Source organism: Nerophis lumbriciformis, linkage group LG03 (assembly GCF_033978685.3).
Source record: "Nerophis lumbriciformis linkage group LG03, RoL_Nlum_v2.1, whole genome shotgun sequence".
In the NCBI taxonomy this organism is placed as follows: Eukaryota; Metazoa; Chordata; class Actinopteri; order Syngnathiformes; family Syngnathidae; genus Nerophis; species Nerophis lumbriciformis.
This window is the reverse complement of record NC_084550.2, coordinates 57,780,001-57,796,399: the sequence shown is the minus strand read 5'-3', so window position 1 is coordinate 57,796,399 and position 16,399 is coordinate 57,780,001. Positions and strand designations below refer to the sequence as shown.

The 16,399-nt window shown below is 37.5% G+C and overlaps 1 protein-coding gene across 1 annotated transcript in view; it reads left to right on the top strand.

The window, feature by feature from the left end:
• The window catches only part of col7a1 (collagen, type VII, alpha 1), a 265,397-nt gene extending 249,968 nt beyond the window's left edge, over positions 1-15,429 (top strand). The window contains exons 117-121 of the mRNA XM_061930639.2: positions 3,029-3,274; positions 3,500-3,625; positions 3,689-3,847; positions 11,109-11,291; positions 14,945-15,429. Coding sequence (XP_061786623.2) covers positions 3,029-3,274; positions 3,500-3,625; positions 3,689-3,847; positions 11,109-11,291; positions 14,945-14,973 — 743 coding nt within the window. The 3' untranslated portion in view covers positions 14,974-15,429. The remainder of the gene's footprint in view (positions 1-3,028; positions 3,275-3,499; positions 3,626-3,688; positions 3,848-11,108; positions 11,292-14,944) is intronic.
• Positions 15,430-16,399: the final 970 nt, after the last annotated feature.

The window sequence follows — 16,399 nt, the reverse complement described above, 5'->3', positions numbered from 1 at the left end:
TGCTGCCTTATTTGTATTTGTCTTTATTAATTGTTTGGGTAGAATTGTATTAAACAGATACAGTTTTCTTTGAAGTAATATAAACATTTATCAGAGCTGTTTATTTTATGGAGGAATGTAGTTCATCATGCAACTGGCACCCAGTGATATTAAAAAAGTATTGATTTTAATCAAGATTAGTTTTGAATCGAGAATTGAGTATCGACTCGAATCGTGTGGTGCCCAGAGATTAACAGCTCTACCATTGGACACCTTTTACATTTTCTCATGCGTTCCAATATGCAAGTAGGTGAAGACACAAATAGAGTATCGACTATCTACACGTCTTACCTCTTCGTCAACTCGTTTGACATCAAAAGTACATTTACACATTTATGACAACACATCCATCCCATCCATTTTCTACCGCTTATTCCCTTTTGGGGTCGCGGGGGGCGCTGGAGCCTATCTCAGCTACATTTGAACTAAAAATTCAACAGAAAATACATGCATAGGACAATGTGTTGCAATAAATCCTGATGGCATATAATAATCTTACCAATAATGACGTAAAACTGCACAAACAACTTTTTTTGTTTTGTTTTCCTGCCAATACAACAACATGTTTTCAAAGTGATGCAAAGCAATGAGTCAATAACATTAAGTACACCTGCACAATTGAATTAGATCCACTGCAAGAGCTGTACCACAAACATCTCCTTTTATAATAATGCTCAATTTTATAGTAATAACATTATGTTTATTTTGTGGTTGGTGTGCAACTCCATTGCATCAGCATCACTTTTATTGTCTGTCCACATTATAAATGAGTATATGGTTGTTGGATAGAAATGTCTGTTAAAATTCAGTTAGAAAAGTAGTCAGAGAGCTCAGACTTCCGATATAAAAATCTGAATCTCGACGGTGATTCGGATCGGCCGCAAAATCTAATCACTTGTTCCTTATCCCATTTCTAACATTTCGTGAAATTTGAATCGAATTCCGCTTATAACTTTTTTAGCTATCCATAGCGGGATGAGAGAAATGTAGTCATCCACTCTCTTTGTCTCTGTGGGTGGAGGTGGGTATGCTTGCAGATAAGTTTAGTATTGAAATGTAAACGTAAGCTAACATAGTAGGAACGATCAAGATCAACCCCAGAATCTAATCACTTGTTCCTTACCTCATTTCCTGAAATTTTCACAAAAACCTGCCCATAACATTTAGAGTTATTATGCCAAGCACTGCAACGCCTGGCGAAATTGGAGCAGAATTTAATTTAAAATAAAGAAATACTAATCATCATCATCATTTCTTTTTATTTATTTCATGAAAATGCATATATACAAGCCACATACAGTTGACACTTTCATTGTTTTTTTGTTTCTTATACATTTCCATGATCAGAAAGGAGCAGATGGAAGAATACTATTGTTATATTTATCTGCCCCCTTTTTAACACAAATAATTTTAGATTCCCTCCACCCACACCCCAACTCCAACATACTTTTAATTTTCGTTAAAGCATTTTCAAAATTTTCAAGCATTTTCAAAAATCAGTTTGATATAATTCCAGTTGTCTCTTTTTGTAACTCAGAATCAGAATCAGCTTTATTGTCATTACGCAGGGTAACGAGATTGAGGCCATTCCATACAGTGCGATGTGTGCATGCAAGAAAAACAATGTGTAAATATATAAAAATATAAAACAGACAAGCACATTTGCTTCAAATTTGTTCGCACTCTTGGATGTTTAAAATCATACGGCCTTCTGTGGTTCTCATCTAATGAGAAACGATTCATAAAATAGACATTTTTCAATATTTTTGTGTGCAAAATAACACATTCAACATAATTAAAACATACATTTGCAAGACTTTCTGACACCGGTAGTCGCACTTAGTACTACTGCACTACAAGACCAAGATCATTGCTGCCTTCCACGGGGCACAGTGTTGAGTTACATTTGCTATTACTGTATATTCTTATCAGTGACGAAGCAGGAAGGGGCTAGGAATACGTTTACTGTCAAATGTCATACGAAGCGCCCTGTCATTGATTAATTGAGATTTTACTTGCACTTCTGTGGGAGACAGAAGTGGGAGACCGGGCTTTCTGGTCCGCCGCGCCCAGTCTGTGGAACGCTCTCCCTGACCACAGACTGTGGATGTTTTAAAAAAAGGCTTAAAAACCCTTCTTTTTAAAAAAGCCTTTTTTTAGTATATGCATACTAGTTTTAGCTATTTGGCTGTCCTAGTTATTATTATTTTATTTTTTTTATTATATTTTTATTTTTTTTAATACACTGTAGCACTTTGAGGTTGTTTACTCAATGTCAAGTGCTTTTTACAAATAAAATCTATTATTATTATTATTATTATTACTTCTTCACACAAAACGGGTGTTGCTAAGTAACTAACTTACAGTCAAACGGCGTTGATCACATAACCTTCTCTGCAGAGCCAATAACTACATAGCCAATAACCACATAGCCTGTACTCATTGATTATCAAAACATTTTCTGCCAACTCTATATAAGTAATATCTACTTATTAACTTTACCATCAAACATCTTAATCCTTGTCTTTTAACGATTACACAGCAGTAAACTGGCACATATTCAACACAGGAAGTGAACCACTTTTTCTGCTGAGACACAAAGAAAAGGGTAGGATTCAATAAGCTCAGCTTCTTCCTACTTCTTTTCGGACATGTGGAATTGTGTCACTTTAAACATGCCCTGTATTTTAATGTAACCTTCTATGCATGTTGGAAATGACCTAAAGCGTTAACAGTGCATAATGAAAACAAAATTCTTGCACTGGGAGAGAGAAGAATCCCTCACAGGAAATAAAAGACTTAATCAATATGCATCACTGCTGAAAATGAGGCCAAATCAATCAGTTTAGTCATGATTTATTTATGATAAGAAAGTGGTTCAAAATGCACGCACTTGCAGCTTGCATAACACAGTGGAAGCTGGGTTCTATCAACGATGGATGTTTTTGTATCGTACGACGATGGCCGGTCCTTCACATTGTTGGATGATCCATGTGGCTGTTTCATGTGTCGCACCTGTGGGGCGTTTGTTGTGGTGTCCTTGGGTTTCTAAATGTTTTACTTGCTTCTCTTCTGTTCTTTGCATCCCTCTTTCCTTTCCTCCTTCCACCCGCGGAACCGTTTCCTCCTCTGGGTCTTACGCGGTCTCTCTCAGCTCCAGGCCCTGTCACAGGCTCACAACCCGTGGCCGGGGCTCGGCCCGCACCAGAGCAACGCGCGGCCTGGAAGGCTGAGGGTGAGTGTTTCCGTCCATGTGTCGCTCTGTTTGTCGGCCTCCTTGTCTGTTTTTGTGCCTGCCCTCAGTCCATCAGACAGGTTGCTGATGTACTGAATAATTGGTGGTTTTCTAGTCAAGGACTTTCTTTGTGAAGTCTCCTCCTGCCCTAGTCAAAACATTTAGGGTGTACTTCTACTCACACCAGGCGTTGGGATGCGTAACGCGTGCCCGCTCCTCTTTCAGGTCGGGAGCTGCGCGTGGTGATGAACACCAACGACCCCGACTACGAGCACGTCTACTCCATCGAGGCCTTGGACGACCCCTCAGATGAGCTGCTGTACTTCCCTCCCTCCGACAACCGCACTGACGGTAAATATGAGGATGGCGGCCGCTCTCTCACTGCTGCAGTGCTCACTCTGCGCGTGTCCACAGGTGTGCCTGACAAACAGGATTCGGGGAAACCTGTCAAAGTTAAAGCCAACAACGCACCGAAGGAAGTCAAGGTCGGTGGTAAGGAAGGAGCCAAAATGACAGCACCGAAGTTAGCCAAGCCCCAACCAGTGAGGGCCAAGAGGGGGACCCAAGGAGAAGGTAGGGAAGCTTGTGATGGGGTACATTTAATGGAAAACATTTGACTTAAAAACATAACCCAGACTCCTTTAGTACTGTAGAAAACAAAAATGATCAAAGAATTATTAATTTGAATTAAATGTGTCTGTTCTATCCTTTTAACTGTTTTAGTCTCTGTCCTGTAAGTTGTCACTTTATAGTGCCGTGCAAAGGCTTCCACACCTGCTGCCTGATCGACAATTGGGACAGACCTGTACCCGGTTGCCAATCAGTCTCCTATTTCAGTCCAACCCTGTCTTTCAGACGGGGTGGGGTCATTGCTGCTTTGTGTACACGTGTTGTTTACCTTTTCAAAAGAAGTCCCGTGTTTTGTGCATTTACTTGTGCACTCGCCTTCTTTTGTTTTTCTCCACTCTTTTTGTAAGTGAGTTTTCTGTTCATTTTCTCCTCTCCATGTGAGCGCGCTTTTTGTTTATATTAAATACCGTTTTTTTCGGAGTATAAATCTCCTGAGTATAAGTCGCACCCCCTTATTTGTCCGAAAAATACGTTAATATTATTTTAATCACCGTCTGCCTCCCGTCTCTGCAACCTTGGGGTCACGCCTCATAGCTGCTTTCCGGCTTCCTCAATCTGCGATATATTTTTTGGGTGGGACAAATAATAATAATAATACCTGGGATTTAGCGCTTTTCTAAGTACCCAAAGTCGCTTTACATGTAGAACCCATCATTCATTCACACCTGGTGGTGGTAAGCTACTTTCATAGCCACAGCTGCCCTGGGGTAGACTAACGGAAACGTGGCTGCAATTTGCGGCAATGGCCCCTCCGACCACCACCTATCATTCATCATTCAATTCACCGGTGTGAGTGGCACCGGGAGCAAAGGGTGAAGTGTCCCGCCCAAGGACACAACGGCAGCGATTTTTTTGGATGGTAAGAGGCGGGGAGCGAACCTGCAACCCTCAGGTTTGCTCTACCCACTACGCCATGCCGCCCCAAAAATGCTTTTTTCTCTATTATTGGAAGGGACACGTCCTCCCCGGTCCCTATCCTTACTGCATAGTGTGACACTTCTGCTAACTGTTGCTGTGTCACACACAAGACAAGTGGTGGAGGAGGGGAGAATAATGAATATTATGCCCTGTGAATCAATATTGCAAAATGTAAAATATATTGATCCATAATCTATTGATTATTTCACAAGGTCATTTCTATTCTGACATGTGTTGAATTATCAACTTCCTCATTGCTAAGCAACGTGAAACAACAACAGCAACATTATTGTCAACTTCCTGTCGGGGGGGGGCATGTGTGACCTTGAGACACATGCTTTTTTTATTGCCATTCTAGAATACGACGAAGAATATTTAGCACTTGGCATCACTGTGATTACGGTGCGAGATGAGGGAATCAGAATCAGAAATACTTTATTAATCCCTGAGGGGAAATTAAAATTTTCAGCACAGTCCCATTCAAGATCACACAAACATTACAGAGAGACAGAACAGGATCGCAATGAGAAAGAAAAAAAAAAAGGCCGGTGTGTTGTTTTCTTTAATTTTAATAGGGACATGATGTTATGCAGAGGTGTGCTTATAACAGTTTTATAGACAAATGATACTATTTACAGTCACGGTGGACAGTGGAGGGGTCCGACATATTTTCTTCTTCCTATGAGAGTGCGTAACAGAACTGATTTGAGAAGCTTAGACAGCACTCAAACGTGCACACAGTGACTTCCTGTTCGGTGCAAAATTAACTAACAAAATAAAACTCTGCACCCATGGATTTTTTTTTTTTTTAATAGCTACAAGAAAGATTTGCGCATGTATGACAGCTTTATTGCCGTTGCAGTGAAGACATATGATGACATGATCGTAGCAGATTTGTTAGATAGCGGTATAAAATATTGTAAAGTCGGCGGAATGTTGACAAGGCAGGATGACAAATCAGCCTTTTATTGGCGTTTACAAAACAACAGTGTGTGCGGTACAGCCACACTAACTCAAACTTGTGAACTTTTTTCAAGGTTGACAGATGTGCTCATTTTTCAAAGGGCCCACACATCACGTCTGACTGCTGCCGCGTTGGAGGGGGCGGGGCAGCGGCTCTAAACAGGACTTTTAATAGAGAGGACGGTTGAATCCCGCTCTTTTGACCGAAGCATGTCACACACGTTATTAGGACACCTAGGAACCGTTTTAATCTGTGGGAAATGGCCCCCCTATGGGGCTGATTTACTCAAGGTTTGCGTGTGCTAAAACACATGCAAACTTGATAGCACAAGCAAAGCTGATCTACTAAACGTGTGCAAAGTGGATCTGTTAAGTGAGCAGAATAAAGGCAGGGTAATATGGCGTGATCAATCAATCAATCAAAGTTTACTTATATAGCCCTAAATCACGAGTGTCTCAAAGGGCTGCACAAGCCACGACGACATTCTCGGCTCAGATCCCACATCAGGGCAAGAAAAAACTCAACCCAATGGGATGACAATGAGAAACCTTGGAGGGGACCGCAATTGTGGGGACCCCCACCCCCCTGGGTGACCGGTGCAATGGACGTCGAGTGGATCTAGCATAATATTGTGAGAGTCCAGTCCATAGTGGATCTAACATAAAGTTAAAGTTAAAGTACCAATGATTGTCACACACACACCAGGTGTGGCGAAATTTTGTCCTCTGCATTTGACCCATCTCCTTGTTCACCCCATGGGAGGTGAGGGGAGTAGTGGGCAGCAGCGGTGTCTCGCCCGGGAATAATTTTTGGTGATTTAACCCCCAATTCCAACCCTTGATGCTGAGTGCCAAGCAGGGAGGTAATGGAGGTAATGGAGGTAAGTCTTTGGTATGACTCGGCCGGGGTTTGAACTCACAACCTACCGATCTCAGGGTGAACACTCTAACCACTTGGCCACTGAGTAGGTGGCCTAGTGGTTAGACGTGATAGAGCCTTCAACATCTCCATGGACCTCTCCAGTTTTTCTGACACCCAGGAAAGATGGCACATCTTTACATGGCTCCACTTCCATCTTTTGTTGTAGTTCTTAACGCTTCCATAGCGAGTCGACTGACAGGTGTAAGTTAGAACTGTATGCTACTTTGTATTACAAACGGCAACAGCGTAATATGCCTATTATTGCAAAATTTTCGGGACTTAGGCCGATCCCAAATACACAACAGCAGGTAACAATAGGTAATAAAAGTTGTTTTTTGCATAGTATTGCGAAACAACAAGATAATGTCTCCCAATGGGTCTCTTTGACCCATTAGGAGCCTGACCAGGGCTCAGAAAATCTGCAAAGACTCCTCCCACCCCCACCAAGGACTGTTTTCACTGCTGGACTCTAGAAAGAGGTTCCGCAGCCTCCGAAGCAGAACCTCCAGGTTCTGTAACAGCTTCTTCCCTCAGGCCGTAAGACTCTTGAACGCATCATAATTATCCCCTCAGTTCCCCCCAAAATGGATTAACTCGCTGGAATAAAAAGACAATATAACATACATCCATAAACGTGGATGCATATGAAAAAGTTTAATATATTTATCTGTACAGTAATCTATTTATTTATATCTGCACCTTATTGCTTTTTTATCCTGCACTACCATGAACTAATGCAACGAAATTTTGTTCCTATCTTTACTGTAAAGGTCAAATTTGAATGACAATAAAAAGGAAGTCTAAGTCTCTAAGTCTATACACGCACCATAATAATACTTGTATGTTGAAGCACAGTACGCCGTAATGCTTCGACAATCCAGTCGTACTAAAACATTTTGACAGATTTTTGAGCGCCGTGTGAGAATGTTCTATATTCTCAACAAAACATTAAAGTTTTGGTCTTGCTTGCTTACCGGACGGAACTTGCTCGCGTCATTTAGTGAACAGGGGTCCGTCAAGCTGCAGTCCACACATATCTCTTATGTGTGACTGGGAGTTACTGGTCACACTTGTCATTACACCAGGTACCACAACCAGAATAAGCACAAACAGGAGTAATACATAAGGCGATTTTAAGTGCGCATTATAGTCTGAAAAATACGGTACACGCAAAATCTTCATTTAAATAAGGCGGTCTAGACCAGTTATGAATAGCACGTGCAATGTTAGTAGATGGCACGCAACATGACTACTAATAGTACACGCTATTTCATAGATTGCACATGCTGTTCAGCACTTGCCCTAAGTCTCCTGTAAGGGTTTTCTACTGCCCTGGACCTTGTGTGTTAAGCAGGTATCTAGTCAAACACTGTATGAACACATCTCGGGGCGGCATGGCGTAGTGGGTAGAACAACCGTGCCAGAAACCTGAGGGTTGCAGGTTCGCTCCCCGCCTCTTACCATCCAAAAAATCGCTGCCGTTGTGTCCTTGGGCGGGACACTTCACCCTTTGCCCCCGGTGCCACTCACACCGGTGAATTGAATGATGAATGATAGGTGGTGGTCGGAGGGGCCGTTGGCGCAAATTGCAGCCACGCTTCCGTCAGTCTACCCCAGGGCAGCTGTGGCTATGAAAGTAGCTTACCACCACCAGGTGTGAATGAATGATGGGTTCTACATGTAAAGCGACTTTGGGTACTTAGAAAAGCGCTATATAAATCCCAGTTATTATTATTATTATGATTATCTCCATGAAGGTACGCATAGACCAGTTTGGTGTGGAAGGACTTCAGAACAGTGACCTCTGAACCCACAAATGGACAGAAATGCCCTCATAATCACTCTCACAGCATCTTGGAAAGTATTTTCGGGAGAGTGGAAGCTGGCGTCCCGCTACTTACAGTCGTGGTCAAAAGTGGACATACACTTGTAAACAACATAATGTCATGGCTGTCTTGAGTTTCCAATCATTTCTACAACTCGTATTTTTTTGTGATAAAGTGATTGGAGCACATACTTGTTGGTCACAAAAAAACATTCATGAACTTTGAATCTGCTGTGTCAAAAGTATACATACAGCAATGTTAATATTTGCTTACATGTCCCTTGGCAAATTTCACTGCAATAAGGCGTTTTTGGTAGCCATCCACAAGCTTCTGGTTGATTTTTTGACCACTCCTCTTGACATGGACTTGTTTGCTCAACATTGTCCACACGTTTAAGTCAGGACTTTGGGAAGGCCATTCTAAAACCTTCATTCTAGCCTGATTTCGCCATTCCTTTACCACTTTTGACGGGTGTTTGGGGTCATTGTCCTGTTGGAACACCCAACTGCGCCCAAGACCCAACCTCCGGGCTGATGATTTCATTTATTTATTTATTTCATTTTCATTTTCATTTATTTATTTATTTCAGGCAATGACATAAAAAAAGTACAAAATTGACAGCACATAATATAAATTAATATAGTGCAAAAGGTAATGTATAGTATGTAATGCATGATTGTCCAGTTTTGCCTGAAAAGGAGTGGGAAGAAGATAATTTATTTAATCCCACCCCCAGTTCTCCATTCAGTGATTATTCACATGAGTTTCACTCTTACTTTGTTCAAGGATTATAATACAGATGTTGTATCATAGTGGCATTACCACAGGTAACAATAATTATTACACTGTAACAATAATTTGTATCAACAATGTAGTAATAATGAATATACTAACAATGGTAATAGACAACATAGCAATAATGGTAAGGAAACATTGAGCACATGTTAACACTTTGAGACAGAGTATAGCAGCAGGTCAAATTAAAGACCCTCATCTCTATATTTGAACCGGACCCCATGTTTGTATAATAGTTTAAATCGAATAATAGTTTGGCATTGCTTGTGTTGTAAGTCCAGTTTGTTCTATAGTTTTACTCCGCATACAGACACACAAAAACGTTTACGAGTGGTTTGAGCTCTGGGCAATAAGAAATATCCAAACCCTCTCAAGTTATGAGCCTGCACTCGTCTTATAAAAAAAACGTAGGTTAGGCGGCAATAATTTGTTAAATGCTTTATATAAGATTATTAATGTATTATATTTAACAAGGTCATCAAATTTGAGCAACATTGATTGCATAAACAGATTATGAGTATATTCTAAATAACCAACGTTGTGAATGACCCGCACTGCTCTTTTCTGTAATATGATCAGAGGATTAATTGTGTTGTGGTAAATATTCCCCCATACTTCAACACAGTATGTAAGGTATGGGAGTACCAAAGTGCAGTATAGAGTACGGAGTGCATTTTCATTAAGGTATAGTTTTGCTTTGTTTATAATTGAGAGGCTTTTGGAGATTTTTGTTTTAATGTGTCTGACATGAGGTTTCCATGATAGTTTACTATCAATTATTACTCCCAAAAATGTATTCTCATTTACGATTTCAATTTGGGTACCATCAATACTTATTTTCTGTTCAGACGATATGTTGCGATTTCCAAACATCACTATCTTAGTTTTATTTATATTCAAAGATAATTTATTTGTGTCCATCCATTTTTTTAAGATGTTTAGTTCTGTGTTTACTGTATTTATGAGCTCATTATAGTCATCATTACTGTAGAATATATTTTTGTCGTCTGCAAATAGTATACATTTTAGTACTTTGGATGTATTAAACATATCATTAATATATACATTAAACAGTTTTGGCCCCAACACGGACCCTTGGGGGACACCACAAGCAATGCCAAGAGTATCAGATAAAAATTTACCCATTTTTACAAACTGTACCCTCCCTGTTAAATAACTTTTTAGCCAGTCACCAGCCAGCCCCCTAATTCTATATCTTCCCATTTTGTCTAGTAGAATTGAATGATTAATGGTTGATTTTAGGTTGTCCTGAAGAATTTGGAGGTAATCCTCCTTTTTCATTGTCCCATTTGTAAAGCACCAGTTCTATTGGCAGCAAAGCAAGCCCATAGCATAATACTACCACCACCATGCTTGACGGTAGGATTGGTGTTCCTGGGATTAAAGGCCTCACCTTTTCTCCTCCAGACATATTGCTGGGTATTGTGGCCAAACAGCTCAATTTTTGTTTCATCTGACATCACATGGACAAAGATAAGACCTTCTGGAGAAAAGTTCTGTGGTCAGATGAAACAAAAATTGAGCTGTTTGACCACAACACCCAGCAATATAGTCCAACCAACAAGTGTGTGCTCCAATCACTCTATCACAAAAAAATAAGAGTTGTAGAAATGATTGGAAACTCAAGACAGCCATGACATTATGTTCTTTACAAGTGTATGTAAACTTTTGACCATGACTATATATGTCCATGCAATTCCCAGAAAGAAACATTAAACACATACAGTATGTCCTCTCTTTTCTTGTTCTTCTTTTGAAGCTGCCGTTGAGCGCTGCTTTCTGCCAATGGAGGAGGGCGGCTGCGAGCGCTACACAATGCGCTGGTACTTTAACGGCCGTGTTCGGGCGTGCAGGCCTTTCATCTACAGCGGCTGTGGAGGGAATGACAACCGCTTCCTCCACCTGGAGGAGTGTGAGGAGGTGTGCCTTGACAATGATGAAGGTACACAACACACACTTGCATCACACGTGAGGGCCATTTCTCCCAAGAGGTGCTGTTTGTACCTCTCAACATAGACTGAATCTTACTTATGATCTGATACATAGCACGGAATAATATCCCTTTGTTGTCATCACACTTAACAATAAATTAAATCAGTGCAATGCACATACCTAAAAGTCATAAAAGCAGTCACACACAAAAATATTGCACGTTACCATATTGCATAAATGTTATATTTATTTAGGAGTTTAGTGAATTTACCAAAATATATTCCGGACTATAAGCCGCAACTTTTTTCCTAGACTTTGAACCCTGCTGCTTTCAAGACGGTGCGGCGTATTTATGGATTTTTCTTTGCTGTCGGCCATAAAAAAATAGTTTTTAAATAAAAAAAAACAAGCAAATGCACTGAGAAGGTGTGTCCTTTCATTTAGTGCTTTCAAGTTACCAGAAGTAGATCGCCGTTCAGTCTTCTGGCGGTCCATAGCGTTTCTACTCGTTTGGATTCTTCTTTCATCGCGCCAAGCAACGTTTATAACTAAAACTGTTTATACTTACAAAAAGGGTGATGTCTGTCGGAGTGTGTTCATGCATATTTGTACATGCTATCGTAGTCTAATGATGCTAGCATCGTTAGCGTTAGCTAAAATGATAACACGAGTGTATGCGTTAGTATTATTAACTTTCAACGGTATTCTTTTTATATTGTTTCAGTTCCACAAATTCTTCATTAAATTCACCAAAACATCACCGTGGAGTTATTGAGTCTGTTTAGCTGATCGGAGAGCTAGCTTCCGCAGCTCGTGGGTCCATGACGGTGACTTCTGTTTTGTTTGATCAGCCATTTTACTGCAGTGTTACAGGCACCATTTGGAAGCAATTAAGGTATGCAAATAAACATCTCCAGAATAATTCTGTGTAAATAACTAATTTGGCAATGTATACGTCTGCGGCTTATAGTCCGGTGCGGCTAATATATGGGGAAAATGTTTTCTGTAATTTAATGGGTGCAGCTTATATATATATATATATATATATATATATATATATATATATATATATACATATATATACACATATATATATATATATATATATATACACATATATATATGCATATATATATATATATACATATACATATATATATATATACATATATGTGTATATATATATATATATATATATATATATATACACACACACATATATACACATATACATATATATACACATATATGTATATATATATATATATATATATATATATATATATATATATATATGTATATATATATATATATATATATATATATATATATATACACACACACAGTTTATACGGTATATTACCCCATCTCAAACATCCTTATTTAATTTTTGCACTAATTTCCTAAGACAGAGATGACTCACTTTGAGAGAGATGACTTGCTGTACATGAAATATGCTGCAGCCACATGGCATTTATGCTCATAGCATACCATACCAACTTTATTTATAAAGCCCTTTAAAAACAAGCACAGTTGAAGAACAAAGGGCTGTACACCACAAAGAAATAGAGGCAAAGAACAGACTAAAAAATAACATTTAAAACAGAAGTAAAATACACATTGAAAAAGCAAATACAAATTACCGTAAGAACAATTTGTTAGATAAAAAGCAGTTAAAAAGTTAAAAACAGTTAAAAAAGTTAAAAGGTAAAAACAGTTTAAAGTCTCATGCTGGGTTGAAAGCCAGTAAATAAAAATGGGCTTTAAGAAGGGCCTAAAAATAGCCAAAGAAGGGGCCTGTCTCACATGGAGAGGGAGGTCGTTCCAGAGTTTGGGACTCGCAACAGAGAAGGCCCCAGCATTTTGATACTAAGCACATTATAGTCATTACACAAAAATAATATTTCAAAACTACACACCTTAGGTAACAGGACTGTGCTGAGATTATAACCACCTCAGCCATAGTAGAAATATCATCAAATGTCCAGAAAAAGAAATAAGTTAACTTCTTTTTTGTTTCCCAAGGATGTGAATAATGCAACATTCTGTGAAACATGTGACTAGGGGAACATCACACGTTTTTCAGAGATGGCAATGTGTGAAAACACATAAAATGTTAACTAAATTGTTTTTTTTTGGTATTATTTTGGGATAATATTAACACATACCTGTATATGTAAACAAAATAATACAACTATTCTGTATGACTTCAATGAATACATTTCATGGTAAAGTCTCATTTTAGGAAACAGTTACCAGCAACAAATTGAATAAGTCTTTTAGATTGTACTTTGGATTCAAATTACTTATTTTTTTATCTTACCACATACGTGAGATTGCATGAAATGTAGCACTAAAGGTCCCAAATTTAGCCCAATGTGATATTCAATCAGATCAATGTTGCTCTATAACAAATGTAGTTTACAGCTCATTTCTATTGTGCATTTATATATTGCATTTCCTGGGGATTTAAAGTGGACCGATTCAGTGGAATGGCCCTTCCACACACACACACACACACACACACACACACATTCTTGTATTTGTTACCTTCTTGAGACCTCCGAAAAATGCCTACCTAATTAGGACCACCCTTTCTAGATATGTAAAGATTTGTATTTACAACATTAATAATATATACATACCATGCTAATATAAAAAAGCTTGTTGTGAAAAATGAATTGGAATTTCACAAGAAAGGTCAAAATTTCACAATAAAAACAATAAAAAAGTATTATAACAAAAGTCGTAATTTTACAAGAAAAACTGAACATTTGTGCAATATTATGATAAAAGTTAGAATTTTACTCAATAAAATCTTAAAATGTTAGCAATTTTATGAAAAGAGTCCTAATTTTACTCGACAAAAGTCACAATTTTATAAGAAAACTTAAAAATTTGGGCAATATTATAATAATAATAATCGGAATTCTACTTGGCAAAATTATGACAAAAGTCATAATTTCACTCGAAAAATTTCACTATTTTACAAGAACAACAAAAAAATGGCAATATTGTGATAAAAGTCATAATTTTATATGACAAATGTCACCATTTTGCATTAAAAAGTAATAATTTTACATAAAAAAGTAATAATTTTACGAGAAAATATTGTAATATTACAGAAACAGAAAGAATATGAGAAAGTGTTCCCAATTTTATGAGAACAAAGTCGACACATTGTGAGAAAAAGCCTGCTTTTAGTTATTTATTAATTTTTTTCAATTGTAATTGGTTTTTAATCTTCATTATTTACTTCGTTATTACAGTATGTCTCTTTGTACATATTATTATTTTTTATTTTTTTATTTTAGCCAGAGGGGGAGCACTTCAAATTTTTACACACACTTGTTATTTCATATGTTGACCAGAGGGGGAGCACTTTTTAAAACCGACACACAGTCAATTTGAAAACTCCCTCCATTTTGGGACCACCCTTATTTTGATAGATTTCACCACCAGGGGTGCAAATGAGACATTCTCTATTAGATGCAATGGTTTTCCGTATTGGGACCATGATTTATGTCCTAACTTGTTCACCGGTCCTCATATGGAAGGTACTTTTCCTTGTTGATGTCTCAAGAAGGGTAGAAATACAAGAACACACACAAACAAGTAACAGTTGCGCAGACTGAATGTTGTGCAATGCAAATTGTCCTTCAGGTTCTCCATCCAAGCAGACAGCCCGGTGATGGAAGTGCTTCACTAAACAGGAACATCGGCCTTTTTACAGCTTTTAAACCCTTTTTTTGTTAAATATTTGTTGGTTTTTATTTATTATTATTTCCCCACCCAACCGCACTTGATACATTTGCTTTATGCTTTTACACTCTTGCACAAAATACCCTAAATGGTGCTTCAAAGTGTAAAGAAAGAGATACTGTAAGTGTTTATGAAAACATAATCCATCAAAAAAAAAAAAACTTTGTCCAAGCTTAATAAATATGTACTCGCCTGACAGCTTCTCAACTAAATAAATGGTGTCATGCTGGAAAAACAAACCCAAGCGTCTCATTTTCAATTCCCCTAATTAGCATATCTGTGGAGGAGTGGAAGATTATCAATAGCAGAAGTGCCTAAAAAAGCGTACACTAGTTGTTTTTTTTAATATCCGATGGTTTCATCATTCTGCATGTGAAGAATCAGGCGCAGAATTATGCTGAATTTTGTTGATAGTAAAGAAAATAAGAACTTAATCGCCTGATGATTTTGTACGAAAGATATTAACAGTACAGAATTGTTATGGTGGCTTTATTGAAACGGAGAAAGACAGAATGTAACATTAAGTAAAGATGATGAATTAGGTTAAAACAACTGCTCAAGAAGACTCATGTAGAGCCAGGAAGACGTTAAAAAAACAATCATCTTATCAAATATAATTAACAATATACACATTAAAAAGTCCTATATACAAAATAAATATGAGTTATGAAAATAATTGTGATCTTATAGAGCAATGGTAGAATCCAACATAAAAACAAATGTAACTGCATGACAAGCTGGGTGCAACATAACAAACCAAATTATAGGCTGACCTTAAAAAGACATAAATCAAATAGTTTGTATGTGGTAAGAGTTATTTCCCTCAGTCTAATTCATGTTCTTTTGTAACCTTTACAAGCTAACCTGAATAGTTTGTACATTTTCTTCTGGTTATTTTCTTTACAATAAATCCACCATAAAACACTTCTGTACATTTGTATTGTTAGGTTTTTCATGGGTGGGGGTTGCAATAAATCCCTAACCCTAATATTAAATCCCTAATTTTAACAAACAAATTCACCAGTTCTTCTGGATACATTCACCCAAAAAAATATGAACAGTTTTTTCTGGATTTCTTTTATATATATATATATATATATATATATATATATATACATATATATATATATATATATATATATATATATATATATATATATATATATATAAATATTAGTTACTAATTTTTATATATATATATATATATATATATATATATATATATATATATATATATATATATATATATATAAATTAGTATTTATTTATTTTTAGTAAATCTAATATATATATATATATATATATATATATATCCATCCATTAGATTTATTAATTATTTATTTATTAAATCTAATA